The following is a 13,977-nucleotide window of genomic DNA, read 5'->3' as shown; positions in this document are numbered from 1 at the left end:
CTGAAGATTCTAAGATGTTTAACTGACTTTTTGTGCCCATTAGAAATTACAGAAGCAAAAAGTTTCTGTTAGCCACCTTGCATTACAGATCCTGTCAAAAAGGCTACAGCAATTCACCTAGGAAATTACTCACTAAGGTCAATTCAGATTTATACCAAGGAGACATCTGGAAAAACAAAAGATCTAGAGCATCTAGGGAAATGATGAAAATAAGTAGGCTATGAGTAATGAGTAAAATCTTTAAGATCCTTAAATCATTTTTTTGAAGATGCTAATGTGTACTGAAATGAAATGTTTACAAAATTACTAACATTATTATTAAAAGGTATTTCTCTGATTTGTGACCCTGGGCAAGTCATTTAACCCCCATTGCTTGCCCTAACCCTTACCACCTTCTGCTTTAGAATCAATAAACAGTATTGATACTAGGATGGAAGGCAAGGGTTGAAATAAAAATAAATGAAAAAATAAAATTGTTATCAATAAAGCAGAAAGAATACTACATTTGGAGTCAAATCTAGTTTGGGTTTGATATTTACCAGCTTTGTTATTCATAAACTCTATGGCCTTTGAAGTGAGGTAAACTAAGTCATTGTCCACAAAAACTGTTTTTCCCTGGGAAAAAAAAAGTAAAAAATCAGAAATGAGCTTTTTCTGTGAAGGTCAGCTCAATTAGGATCCATGAGAAAGTGACTTCCTTTACTACTTCACAGTCCAGGATAAGATATACAGGGGAAGTCCCAAAGTCCAAGTTATTGACCAAAAATAGCTTCCAGACAGATGATAAGGGTTGCTACTACTTCCCCAAGGTTATGTATCATTTATGAACATTTTCTTTGTATCTTGAACCCTATAAAACTGCATTTAATTTCAGTTTGGGGCAGCCTTCACTAGGAAGGTACGTTTATTAATCAGTAGATTAATAAATAATTATTGGTTCCATTAATTTGAACTTCTGGGTGTTATCTGAGGCACCCCACTTCACCTTGAGAACATGTCTTAGCAACTCTGAACCTCACCAAGTCTCATCTCTAAAACAGGTTTGTCAAATGGGTGTGTCAAAAGTATTTTTAGAACCCCAAGTTTGCCCCATGGGAATTTGCTTTAAGGAAGTCCCAAACTGACTCTGTTTTAAACTGAACAATGAACAACCAAGCATCCATTAAGTGTCCTGAATAGGAGTGATAGAAATGTTCAAATTCTCAACCATTCTTTTTGTCTTAGAAGTTTCCCCCATTTTACCAGAGATTCATTCCCAGGAAGACCAGCACCTGGCTGGAACAACCTTTTTGTATCCATTGTAGGCAGGCCACTCCCTGATACCCCAGCTTCTGACTACAGTCTCTTTTCCAAGCCTGCTTGAAAACAGTCAATGTATGTTTTTCGTCCTTAATTCCCCAAAAGGTATACAAGACCCCTATATTCTATTGTTCTTTGGAGAATCATCTTTGGTGGTGCATTCTCCCAGAGACTCTGTTCCCAGAGTCCCATAGCTTTGGCTCCATGTGGTGGCTGAATGTTGAGCACTGTCTCTTATGCTGATTAAAGATTTGGTCTTTCTGACTACTTAAGTGGTTCTGTGTTTTTCCAAGCTGACAGATTAAAGAGGAAAATAAATGGTTTAGGACAGATAATTTCTAAGGTACTTTTCAGATCTCAAACCTAAGAACTTAATTATAGCACCAAGGAAGTATTTTACATCACCTCCCTTCCTCTGTAAATTTATGCTAAATTGAAAAGAACAACTCCCTCACCCTTGTACTGATATGCAAAAATAGCAGAGACATATTTGTGCCCAGACAAATATACATACGTATCCTGTGTGAGACTCTGGTCAGAGATTGGAATGCCAATGTAAACATGCCTGGGCAGTGGCTTCCCATCAACACTACTACAAAACACTTGAGAATGGGCATTTGGCACCTTCCTCTCTATCAGAGGAAGAGGGCATGGGGTGTGAAACATTCCTCATATTGTCAAATTCCATGAAAGTGTGGGTTAGTTTTTCTGAAGTGCTTTTCTCCTCCTTACCTCCTTTTATTTTTACAAGAAATGGCTCCCTGAGTAGGAGAGGGAGAAGGAAGATATTTAGACAAGGTTTTATCTCTGAAGCATCATCTCTAGATACAAGAACCCAAAATATATTGATGAAAATTAAAGAATAACAAAATCTAACCAACCACAACAAAAACAAAAGAATGCACATTTGTCAGTGATTGCTGAGACTTAAGCTAAGAAACCTAACTGCAAAGATGGATCTAGGAGGATTGGAATTAGTCCTCTTCCCTACTGTATTGTTTTGTTTTTTAACCCTTACTTTCTTAGGCAAATGGGGTTAAGTGACTTGTCCAGGGTCCCAGTTCTAGAAAGTTCTCCCTACCATTTTGAAAGGCATTATTTGAGAGCAGAGAGAAGAACTTAATAGAGAATCTAATTAATTTGGAAATATTGGAAGGGAGCTTGTCTGAGGCTCCATAAAATTTTACATGCTCTTAAACATAATCTTTTCTTCTTTTATGTTCCCATATTTATTTGTAGCTCTTTGGTAGCCCTTAAATTTTGTGATACTCTTAATGTAAATAAACATACATATTAAAAGTTATTAAGTATTTTTATTATGTTATATATTATACATATATTAACTCTTCTACAATATTACAAACTCCTGGAGGGAAGTCATAATAGTAAGTGCTCAAGCACATAATTTAAGAGGAAGACAATTTGCAAATAAATGCTAGTTGGAAAGGAAACAGAGGAGAAGGGGTGATGAGACAGTGGGAGAAGTGAAAATGAGAATGAAGCCACTAAAATCACCAACTTTCCTTTTTATTTTTTTCCCCTTCCCTTCAAAATACTTTCGGTCTTTAATTTGGGGATGCAGCAGAGATAAAGAAAATAGCAGAGCCAAGCAGCCCAGCAGTCCTATTGTCCACAGAGAATGAACTGACTGATATTTGAGGGTGTGGGTGCTGCTGGAATGGTTGCCCAAGATGCTGTGTTGGAAAGGCTGCAGTAACTGAGAGTTAACAATAGCGAGCTACCTCCTGGATCGGGTACCATTGGGAGACACTGGTACAGAGACAGATCCCTGGGCTCCAGGATTGACAGCTTTGAAAGCTTTTTCAGCTGGTGAGACTCTCTCACACCTCTTTGCACTGTTTGAGATCCTGTGATCCCTAAAATGTGTCCTAGGCTTGGAACTCCTACCTCGAAGCCTTTTGCTACTTGGGGAAAGCAGGGAAGTAGTCCTGATTTGGGAAGTAGAGAGTTTTCCTCTTATTTTTATTCTGTACCATGACATGTGTGTAGTTACAGGATGCACTGCCTCTGTTTTATAAACTAAAGAAGTTTATAATGTTTTATAAATTATAGAAGTCAGTGAGACTGAAGAAATCTTCCTAGATATGGAGTTGAGAGGGAGCCACAGAGAAAGTCACGCGTGGAAATTTCCATCATCTTAACATTCATTTCTTTATCCCTCAGCTAATTTTTCAATCTGCTTGCAAACTCTAGGTCCTCAAGGAAAAAAAGTAGGAAAGTAGTAAGAAATATATAATGTTTTTCAAAAGGATCACATTGCTCCTTAAAAACCTGGGAAGGTGCTAATATTACCCCCCTTTCACAGATAAAGAAATAGGCAGACAGGTTAAGTGACTTGCCCATGATCATATAGCTAATAAATGTTTGGAGCCAGATTTGCACTTGGGTCTTCCTAAAACCTCCAAATTGTAAAACTCAATGATGTACAAAAAATAAAACAGCATAATTACTCGTGTTCTTGACAGTAGAATAAATTCTTCTCTTATCTCCACCCCCAGGAAGTCACAGAGATTTTGCAGATACTGGGGAAAATGAAATATATATTTTTTTCTTTCGGAAATGCTGATCCTTACCTTCTTTACACTGTGGAATGCCAGGAATCCAGTTGTCATCAGCATCACAGGAAATCATTTCCTTGCCTATCATGTAAAATCCAGGATTGCATTCCAAGATTACAGTTTCTTTATATGTATAAGATGGTCTTCTTAGAGACTGAATGTGTCCATCTGGGAGAAGTGGAGTTTCACAACGGACAACTGAAAATTAAATGAATCATTTTACATTGAAGTGGAGAATGTATTGAAAAAAAAGTTTTAAGACTGAAAAGAACCCCTTGAAAACAATTATTTTTTTGTCTATTAAAAGTAAACTCTTTAAAGTTATCTTTTCATTTTGCACCTTTTTTGTTTTTATCATATTATAACATAAGGGTTATTGCAGTATTCGGACAAAAATGAACTACCCAAAATATTTTCAGACCTGCCCATTCAATTGTAATGTAAACAAAGGACAAAAAATAATTAAAAAAAAGCTTAGTTGCCTCATAAATATACAGGGGATATGGGGAATTGGGATTGTAGGTAGAAGACATTTAAATTTTTTTCTACAAGTTATTAATAAACAAGGGAAAGTCAAGCTATAGACAAGTATTGATAGCATAATGTGGTGGAAATTTGTAAAAACATGCACCCAGGCTCTAACTATATAAAAAGAATGACAAGATGTGATTATTACAGATGAAGCAGAAATGAGAAGAAACATTGTAACTAATATTTTATTATGTTAAAATTATGTTTTTATCTGTTTAGTCATTTGTAAAATGGTTTATGGTTTTTATCTTGTACAAAAACCAAAATGAATGATTATTTAAGTTTACTATATACCAAGTGTGACGCTAAAGATTAAAGAATACAAATGGAAAAAGGAGACAATTCTGTCCTCAGCTCTAATGGGGAGAAAACACATACATGTACACAAACACACACACAAACATGGTGTGTTTATATTCTATAATATATAATATAGACATATATGTATATAACCTTTTATTATAAATATATAATATATGCTCATTATCAATTGATCTTTATCTATCCATCTCTCTGTCTATTGATCAGTCCACCTTTCCATTTATTTGTCTCTCTAATCCTACTCTATTTCTCTTTCTCTCCTCTATTGATTAGTCTGTCCATTTATATATCTCTATCCATCTCTCTCTCTCTCTCTCTTTCTCTGAGAATGGTGGCAAGGAAAAGAATGACCAGGCAATCAATTACCACACTCTTTCTAGAAGCAATGCTAGGGTTTATTTAATTACGGTTCTCATTGCAAAAGATGGGATATGTGGTGGGGGTAAAGGTGATCATGGTGGTGAAGGGCCTAGTGAAGAGGAATGAATGAATGAATGAATGAATGAATGAATGAATGAATGAATGAAAAAGAATCTATTAAGTGCTTACTATGCACTAAGTGTTATAATAAAGTCTGGGGACACCAATACCAAAGCAAAGATGTCCCTTGCCTCTAAGAAGGCCCAGCTGAAGGCCACTAGGTGGTAGAGCCATAGACTTGGAGTCACATAGACCTGAGCTCCAATTTCGTCCCTATCTCATACTTGCTGTGTGATCTTGGGGGCTAGTAACTTAGCTTCTGTTTGCTTCAGTTTCTTCATTGATAATTAATAATAGCACTATCTTCCCATAATCGTGATGAGGATTAAATGAGACAATAGTTGTAAAGTGCTTTACAAACCTTAAAATGCTAGCCACTATTATATTCTAAACTACATGTACAGAAGATGGGCCCCTTGGCCCAGAAAGTTACAGCGATGCTGAGTTTGGTTATAGAGTAGTAAGTAGAATGACAAAATCTCTACAAAAAGAGTTGATTTGATCCTAGCAAGTGGTTCTAGAAATAGAGGCGAGAGAAAAGAAAGAAAGCAATGATTTTCTGAGAGGGCAAGGCCCCAGGGCACTAGTTCCTCAAGGGCATGGCTGGTTGCTGTGGAGCTCAGGGAGGGTGAGTATTCCTCCCAGGAATGTCCTCTCTAGTCTTTGGAATGTAGAGCAGACAGAAGGGCAGAAGATGAAGGATAACATGAGCCAAGTCAAGGACTTTCTAAAACTTAAGAAGGCTACATTATACAACATACCAGGGTCTACCATTCCAGCATCTTGAGCTAAAAAAAAAAATAATAAGATTGGTCTGGTAGAACCTGTCCATAATCACACTACAGTGCCTTTTAATTGATCTTTGGTTTTCCCTTATAAATTTATATAAATCCTCTTATTCAAAAAATACATTCCGGATTCTGAAACTCAAAGTAAACCTTATTGGCTTCATGTGCAGGTATCATCTTTTTAAAAATAGAGACATGTGCCCTTCTCTTTTGTTCTCTGGGATTTTCCGTAATTACTATAAAAATGTTCAGCAATGATAGGACCATAGATCCCTACTCATAGGTCCCTAGAAGGGACCTTAGAGATGCTCTTTTCTCATCCTCTTATTTTACTTGTAAGGAAATGGATATCTAGGATACTAAGTAAATGGCCTAAAGTCTCACAAATACTAAGCCTCAGAGGCAGGACTGGAACTGAAGTTCTCTTTAGCTCTGGAACCTGGGCTCTTCCCACAATACCACAGAGAGCCACAAACTTTTTGGTAGCCTGGGATGTAATTCATCTGGGCCTGATGGCTTAAACTCATTGAGGCCAGGTGGGTTCCATCTTTCTATCTCCACTTTTATCTTAGGCCGTAATTCCTTCTCAGCCCTTTTTATTCTCTTTTCCAAATCCCGGTAAAGAAAACAGAAGCAAAATATAAATCATCATCTATTGATGATGATAATTGTAACGCAGAGACTAGCACATAGTAAGTCCTATGTAAATTTTAGTCATTATTATTATTACCTACTATCACTGTCCTGTCTGGCCTGAGGAACTATGCTGTGAGGATAGCTCTGATGCTCTTATTTTCCTATTAATGTTAAAAAAAAATCCAGGGGGCAGCTGGGTAGCTCAGTGGAGTGAGAGTCAGGCCTAGAGACAGGAGGTCCTAGGTTCAAACCCCGCCTCAGCCACTTCCCAGCTGTGTGACCCTGGGCAAGTCACTTGACCCCCATTGCCCACCCTTACCAATCTTCCACCTATGAGACAATACACCGAAGTACAAGGGTTTAAAAAAAAAATCCCTTTTGTTTTCCTTAGCATTCACCACCAGCTTTGGCTCATTCTGAGCTTAGCACTCTTGGAACTATTCATATAAGGTTGTGATATTTTTATAGGCCCATTACACTTTCTTGGTATTCATTCTCCATTATTTACTTTTGTTTCTTTCATATACCTTTTGTTATTTAAAAAATATTTTATCACTGTTTTCTATCAATAGAACACAGTCTCTTCAGGACATTTCAGACATTCCTGAAATTTAGCCCTTCATTACTGCAGAAAAAAATTTAAATGAAGCAAAAACAACCAATACAGTGACTGGGTATGACTACCATACCTGTCTTGGGAAAAAATCTAAGTTAGTCAATGAATTCACTATACATTCTCACTCGTCTCTCTCCTATTTCTTCCTCAGCAGAATGAATTCTTTCATAGTCTTTAGAATTTTTCTTTCTTTATTGATTTTCATCTTAATACTCTTCATGATCTACCTAGTCTTGTTTTTAGCCTTTCTTCATGAACTTTTAATTTCTCAATTGTGGGGTGGGGGGAGTAGTAAGAGAGACAAATTCTTAAAACATCTTAATTTAATTTTAATAACTAAATTTAATAATAACAATATGTAAATCTAGACTTTGCTCATGAGTATAACTCCTTATGCCATACTACTCTCTCCCACCCCCAACCTATTTTCTTTTTTTTATATTGTTCTTTTTAAATAAGACATATTCTATTCTTGGCCAATCAATGAACCTTAATTTACCAAATCTTAGTGATATCTTGTTATTTGATTTTCTCTCTATATGTTAGGATTGCCATTTCATTTTAATACCATTATTTTGTTCATTTGTATAGGAACGTTTGAGGGCATACACTTTATTTCTGGTTTCCTTCTTTGTTTCCAGTGCATTTCTAGGCCTCTTTACTGCTATTCATCCTCCCATTCTTTAGCATTTGGACTAATGCTGTAAGTTTCCATCCTTCTCCTCCTTTTTTAATCTAAAACCTTCTTGAGCAGCTTTGTAAGACTTCAGGTAAATATATATTTTACTAGCCCTTATTATATGTGCTTCATCCCATATCCTACATTAAAGCAATGGTCCAAAAATCCAAATACTGTTCCCAATGACTATCTTCTTAACTAGTTGTTCATCTCCCAAATCTACCTTTCTTTTTTGAAGTTCTTATCTTTAGGTGCCAGCACTGAGAAAAAAATACCCATGGCCCTAAGGTCTTTGGTTTCTTGCCTAAGGCTTCATTCTTTATAGTAATACTCTCTAGGTTCCTTTTGACATAATAATTTATCTCCATGTGAATCATCAAAAAAGGGTAGTGGTTGTGAGGTTAAACAAGTTTCTGGAGATTTTCCATCAGGTTCTAGTTATAGGTTCTAGAAGGACAAAGGACCTTTCTATGGTTAATGTTAAGTTGACAAAAACCTGATTATATGCTATCCTTACTTGTATCATTCGCTTTGAACTTCAGCAGATATATCTTTCCCTTGATACTACCTATGGATTCATAGCATGCTACTTTGAAGTATAAAAAGTTGCTTCTTCTGGAGTTTCCACTTTTCCTTTTTATAGGAAAAATTGTATACCTGTAACTAATCTTCAAGAATTCAGTGGTCCTTCTCTTTTCTTCTCTGTCTCATATTTTTCTACACTCCAATCTTCTAACTAAAATCAGGGTTCCTGCTGCCTCTTCAGATTCCGTTTTTTCCTTTGTTTTCTACCTGTAAGCTCTTTGGTTCTTTCAATGAATAAGTCAATAAATTCCATTTAGCAAATGATTATTTAGTGCCCTCTATGTACAGACTTGGAGAGTGGAAATGTTTTCTTCTAACCCTTTCCCCTTTTATTAGGTGGGAGACCAACCTATATGTTGTACATACACAGCAATTATTCAACATTAGCAATATCACTCTCTGAAAAACAGTGTAAAATTCTTCTTGCCCTATTAGGTGACTCAGTGGAGAGCTGAGCCTGGAGATGGAAGGTCCTGGGTTCACATCTGACCTCAGATACTTCCTAGCTGTGTGACCCTGAGCAAATCATCCAACCCCAATTAGGAATGTTGTGAGGAGGATTACTTAATTATTTTTTAGGAGACCTAGCAGGAAGGGCTTGAGAATTCCAAATGGAATGGGGAAGCAGGAAGTGTGGCCTCTCTCTTTGAGACAGACTCCAAAGTGGTTGGGACAAATTGTATCTGACCCTGGGGGACCTCAGAGGAAGTGGAGTTTGTACCCTGATTCCCTGGGGTCCTGAAGGAAGACCGTCATCTACTTGTGGGAGATTTTGGTAGAGACTATTAATCCCAACCTGAGTTGCAGGTTAACTTGGGCTGGGTTAGCTCCCAGAATCTACCCACCCGAAAGAGTCCAGCTAGTGGTCCTGGAAGAGCTGCAACATCGCTGGAGTGAGTCTGGACTCTGCTGTGAGGATACCCACTTCAGGCTTGTGATTCTCTGGGCTCTGTCTTGCTTTAGGTCTCAGTTCAGTGTAGGTAAGTCCCTTCCCTGACCCTGTGGTTTGCCCTTAGTCTGGAAGTGTAGAAACCCCTATTTCCATCCTTTAGACCAAAGTTCCCTTAATTAAATTTGTTAAAAACTCTTGTCATTTGCTTGTTAGTTTCCACAGGCCCTTGTCTAGATGGTGCAGGGTGACAGGCCTAAGTGTCACTTCTGTTAATAGACATTTTCCTTAGCAGTTAAACCCAGTCTCCCTAACTTGTTAAGTCCCATCTTTTGTCATTCCTGTCTCCTACACACCCTTCTGGACCCACATATAATATTTATGTTATCTCCCTGGTTTTCCCCATAAGAGGAGAAAGGTTTGCCTTTATGGCTTTCAGAATCTAAAATACAGAAATGCGTGATATATAGAGAGAGAGCTATCAGTACCTTCTTATATAATGCTAATATCTTCCCTTCTAAGGTTACCTTATATCCAAGGGCCAGAATTAAGGCTCTCAATATTGATTTAAAGAAAAATAAGGGGATCAAATTTAGAAAACATAATGAAGATTTTCTTCAAAGACATAGAGGCTTTGAAAGACAAAATGACAGGTATGAAATTAAAAAAATATAGAAGTGGAAGAAAAGTTGGCAGAAGAGAAGCAAAACCAAAAGTAATTTTAGAACACATGACTTCTATTACAAGACCTTGAAGATAAAATATACTGAGACAACTAAAGTATAATAATCTTCCTAGAAATAACAAAACCTGAATATCTATTGCAGGAATCCAAATAAAATAACAAGTCTTAACTTATCTACTTCCTAATATCTTATATGTACATTTCATCTACTCTGTGAGAAGGTAAACTCCTTAATAGGGACCATTTTATTTTGTTTTTTGTCTCCCCAATACCTAGCAGAGTCTGACAGATAATGGGCTCTTAGTAAATATCATTTGAATCTATATATATAGGCGATATGAACTGATATGAACTCAGCTAGCAGAAGGTAGGACTGATGATAACCCATTGATACAAGTATATTTAAAGAAAAGGGATTCACAAAGAGAAATATATAAAACTATCTGTAATGTGTCTTCAAATATTTATAGGTGATCTTAAGAAGTATAGAAGCAGTAGTATTAACTTTTGAAAAAATAATGAACATTTTCATTCATTTTCTATGAATGTCTAAGAATCAGTATTTTTCCAGTTTTCTTTTTATGTACATATAAATCAGTAAGACAAATCCATAAAAATGAGTCACCTTTGCATGTAGGGGCAGGGTCACTCCATATTCCATCTTTCATATTCTCTGTAGTACAATGTATAACTTCATTTCCAATAAGGGAATATGTTGCATCACATCTGTATCTCACCACTGATCCATAAGTAAAAAAATCTTTAGTAACTCCTGTGCGTTGTCCATGGGCAGTCTCTGGAGGTGGATCACAACGAATGGCTAAAAAAACACATTCACCAGAGAAAGATAGGTCAATAGTAATTTGAATAAATTTTCAGCTTCTTCAAGATTTTTCTCCTCCGCCCTTCCCTTTCTCTTTTACTCCCCTTTTCTCACCCCTACCCAGCACCAAAGCATTACATATGTGTTATATATCTATATCTATATTTATATATCAGAAAGGCTATCTCAGAGTCAATTCCCTCCCCTGATGCATGCATGCATCCTAGGCAACCTACTTAACCTCTTGCTATTTTGAGCAAATCTCTTAGTTTATAATCATACAAATCAATAGACAATCTCATAACGAGAGAAGCAAAAATGAGGAAAATTGACTTCCGGTTAAGATGGCGGCAGAGTAAGGAGCAGCTGCTCGATCTCTCCTGACCGAACCACACAGAACCCCTCAAGGGGAAATAAAAACGAGTCCAGAGGAACGAAGGAACCCCACAACAGGGCGCAGCATTGAAGGTACACAGAATCGGGGCATTTCCACAGTTTAAAGGGGTGAAACAGTTCACACTAAAACACGAGAGGAAGAAGCCCCTCCCCCACCCCCCACACCGCACAAGCGGGTAAACAGGACTGGGGCAACCAGAAAATCACTGGCAGCCCCTGAGCCCGTACCTGTGCGCTGCAAGACAAGGGACCCCAGGTGGCTGGGACTCTCCCTGAGCGCCCACGTGGGTGAAGGCACCGCCTCCGGCAGGGACAAAGGCCCCTAAAACTTGGCCTTTTCCAAGCACTGAAGGCATCGCCTCAGGTGCGAATAAAGATCTCCAGCCCACGGACTTTCACTACCTTCTGTGGGGGTGAAGGCAGGGCCTAAGAGCAGCAGTGCAGGCAAAGGCAGTGCCCTAGGCTTGAATAACGATCTCCAGCCCAGGCTTGGACCTCCAGTGAGGACCCGGTGCAGACCTGAGCGTGGCTGTGGAAGCAGCCCCAAAGACTGCTGAAGGAACCTCGGGCAGAGGGGCAGACGCGGAACTACCAGGAGGCCTGACCCCGAGGACAAGGAGACCGGAGGCCCCCCCCCCACAAGCTTGCAAGGCCCAGGCAGACCCGGAGTGCAAAGACAAAGCGGAAAAGGGGCGGGGCTAACAATGGCCAGCAATAAGGAAATCCAGAAGAAAAAGACCATCAAGAGACACTCTGGAACACTGGACAACTTCTACACAGAGAAAATCCAGACAACAGAGGAGGGAAAACAAAAATCCAAACCTCCCCCAAAAAATGAAAGCTGGCCACAAGTTATGGAAGAGTTTAAAAATGAAATGCTGAGGAAGATGGAAGAAATCTGGCAAGAAAATAACAGTTTAAAAGGCAGAATTTCGCAATTGGAAAGTGAGACAAGACAACTGAAGACCAAAAATGACCAGATTGAAAAGGAAAACCAGTCCTTAAAGGCTAGAATCGAACATTTAGAAACCAATGATCTCTCAAGACAACAAGAACAAATAAAACAAAATCAAAAGACTGATAAAATAGAAGGAAACATGAAATATCTCAAGGAGAGAGTGACAGACCAAGAAAACCGGTCTAGAAGAGATAACTTGAGAATCATTGGTATTCCAGAAAAGGCAGAAATTAATAAAAACATGGACTCCATACTCAAAGAAATTATTCAGCAAAATTGCCCTGAAGTTCTACAACAAGAGGGCAATATAGACATTGAAAGGATCCATAGAACACCCTCTAAACTGGACCCAGAAAAGTCAACACCCAGAAATATAATAGCGAAATTGAAGAGCTTTCGAGTCAAAGAAAAAATCTTACAAGAAGCCAGAAAGAGACAATTCAAATATCAAGGAGCACCAATAAGGATCACACAGGATCTGGCAGCCTCAACACTAAAAGAACGCAAGGCTTGGAATACAATATTCAGAAAGGCAAGAGAGCTGGGCCTGCAACCGCGGATCAACTACCCAGCGAAACTAACCATATACTTTCAGGGGAAAGTATGGGCATTCAACAAAATTGAAGAATTCCAAGTTTTTGCACAAAAGAGACCAGGACTAATTGGAAAGTTTGACACTCAAACACAGATATCAAGAGAAAGATGATGAAAAGGTAAATGAGAAACAGAGGGAAAAGAAAGAAAACTCATAGTCTTTTAAGCTTGACTCTTTAAGGGCATAAATAAGATCTAAGTATCTGTATTACTAGGTGGAGAAATGCTATGTATAATTCTCTGTAGTGAACTCTATACACTATTATAATATTCACTATTATAGCAACCAGAAGAATAATGCATAGGGAGAGGACAGGATACTAAATGGTCTAAGATGACATGGGGGGTGGGAAAGAGGGGAGGAATAGTAGGAGACACCAAGAAAAATCCGAGTAAATAAGAAAAATAAGATATTCTATTACACACAAAGAGGGCATGGGAAGGGGAGGGGATAAATACTACCATAAGAAGGAGAGGAAGAGAGCATTAAGAGGTAATAATCAAACCTTACTCTCAGTATAATCAACCCGGAGAAGGAAGAGTAGCTTTATTATCCATCTGGATAAAAAACTCCATCTAACCCTACTGAGAAAGTCAGAAGGGATAAACCAAAGGGAGCAGGGGAGTGGGGAGGCCAAAAAGGGAGGGAAGAAGAAGGGGGAGGGAATTCATTCGGTCTTTAAAAAAAATAAAAATAAGGGAACAACAAGGGAGGGGACAGAAAGGGAAGTCAATCAAGGGAGGGGATAAGGGATACTGGCTGAAAGCAAACCACTGGTGTAAAAGAAAATAGTGCAATAAGAAGGAGTGGGTCTAGGGGAGGATACAAAAAATGTCAGTGAATACACAACTAACAATTGTAACTCTGAATGTGAACGGGATGAACTCACTCATAAAACGGAAGCAAATAGCAGAGTGGTTCAGAAACCAAAATCCTACCATAGGTTGTCTACAAGAAACACATATGAGGCGGGTAGACACACACAAGTTCAAGGTTAAGGGTATGAGCAAAATCTTTTGGGCATCAAATGAGAAAAAGAAGGCAGGAGTGGCTATCATGATCTCTGACAAAGCCAAAGTAAAAATAGGTATGATTAAAAAAGACAGGGAAGGTCATT

General features: G+C 38.2%; 1 protein-coding gene across 1 annotated transcript in view; it reads right to left on the bottom strand.

The window, feature by feature from the left end:
- Positions 1-13,977, bottom strand: part of LOC123245326 (membrane cofactor protein-like) — a 62,240-nt gene that overhangs the window by 29,952 nt on the left and 18,311 nt on the right. The window contains exons 3-4 of the mRNA XM_044674173.1: positions 10,714-10,908; positions 3,894-4,076 (exon numbers count right to left, since the gene is read on the bottom strand). Of these exons, the coding sequence (XP_044530108.1) occupies positions 3,894-4,076; positions 10,714-10,756 (226 nt within the window). The 5' untranslated portion in view covers positions 10,757-10,908. The remainder of the gene's footprint in view (positions 1-3,893; positions 4,077-10,713; positions 10,909-13,977) is intronic.

Source organism: Gracilinanus agilis, chromosome 4, assembly GCF_016433145.1.
Source record: "Gracilinanus agilis isolate LMUSP501 chromosome 4, AgileGrace, whole genome shotgun sequence".
Lineage (NCBI taxonomy): Eukaryota > Metazoa > Chordata > Mammalia > Didelphimorphia > Didelphidae > Gracilinanus > Gracilinanus agilis.
This window is presented reverse-complemented; position numbering and strand designations above follow the sequence as displayed.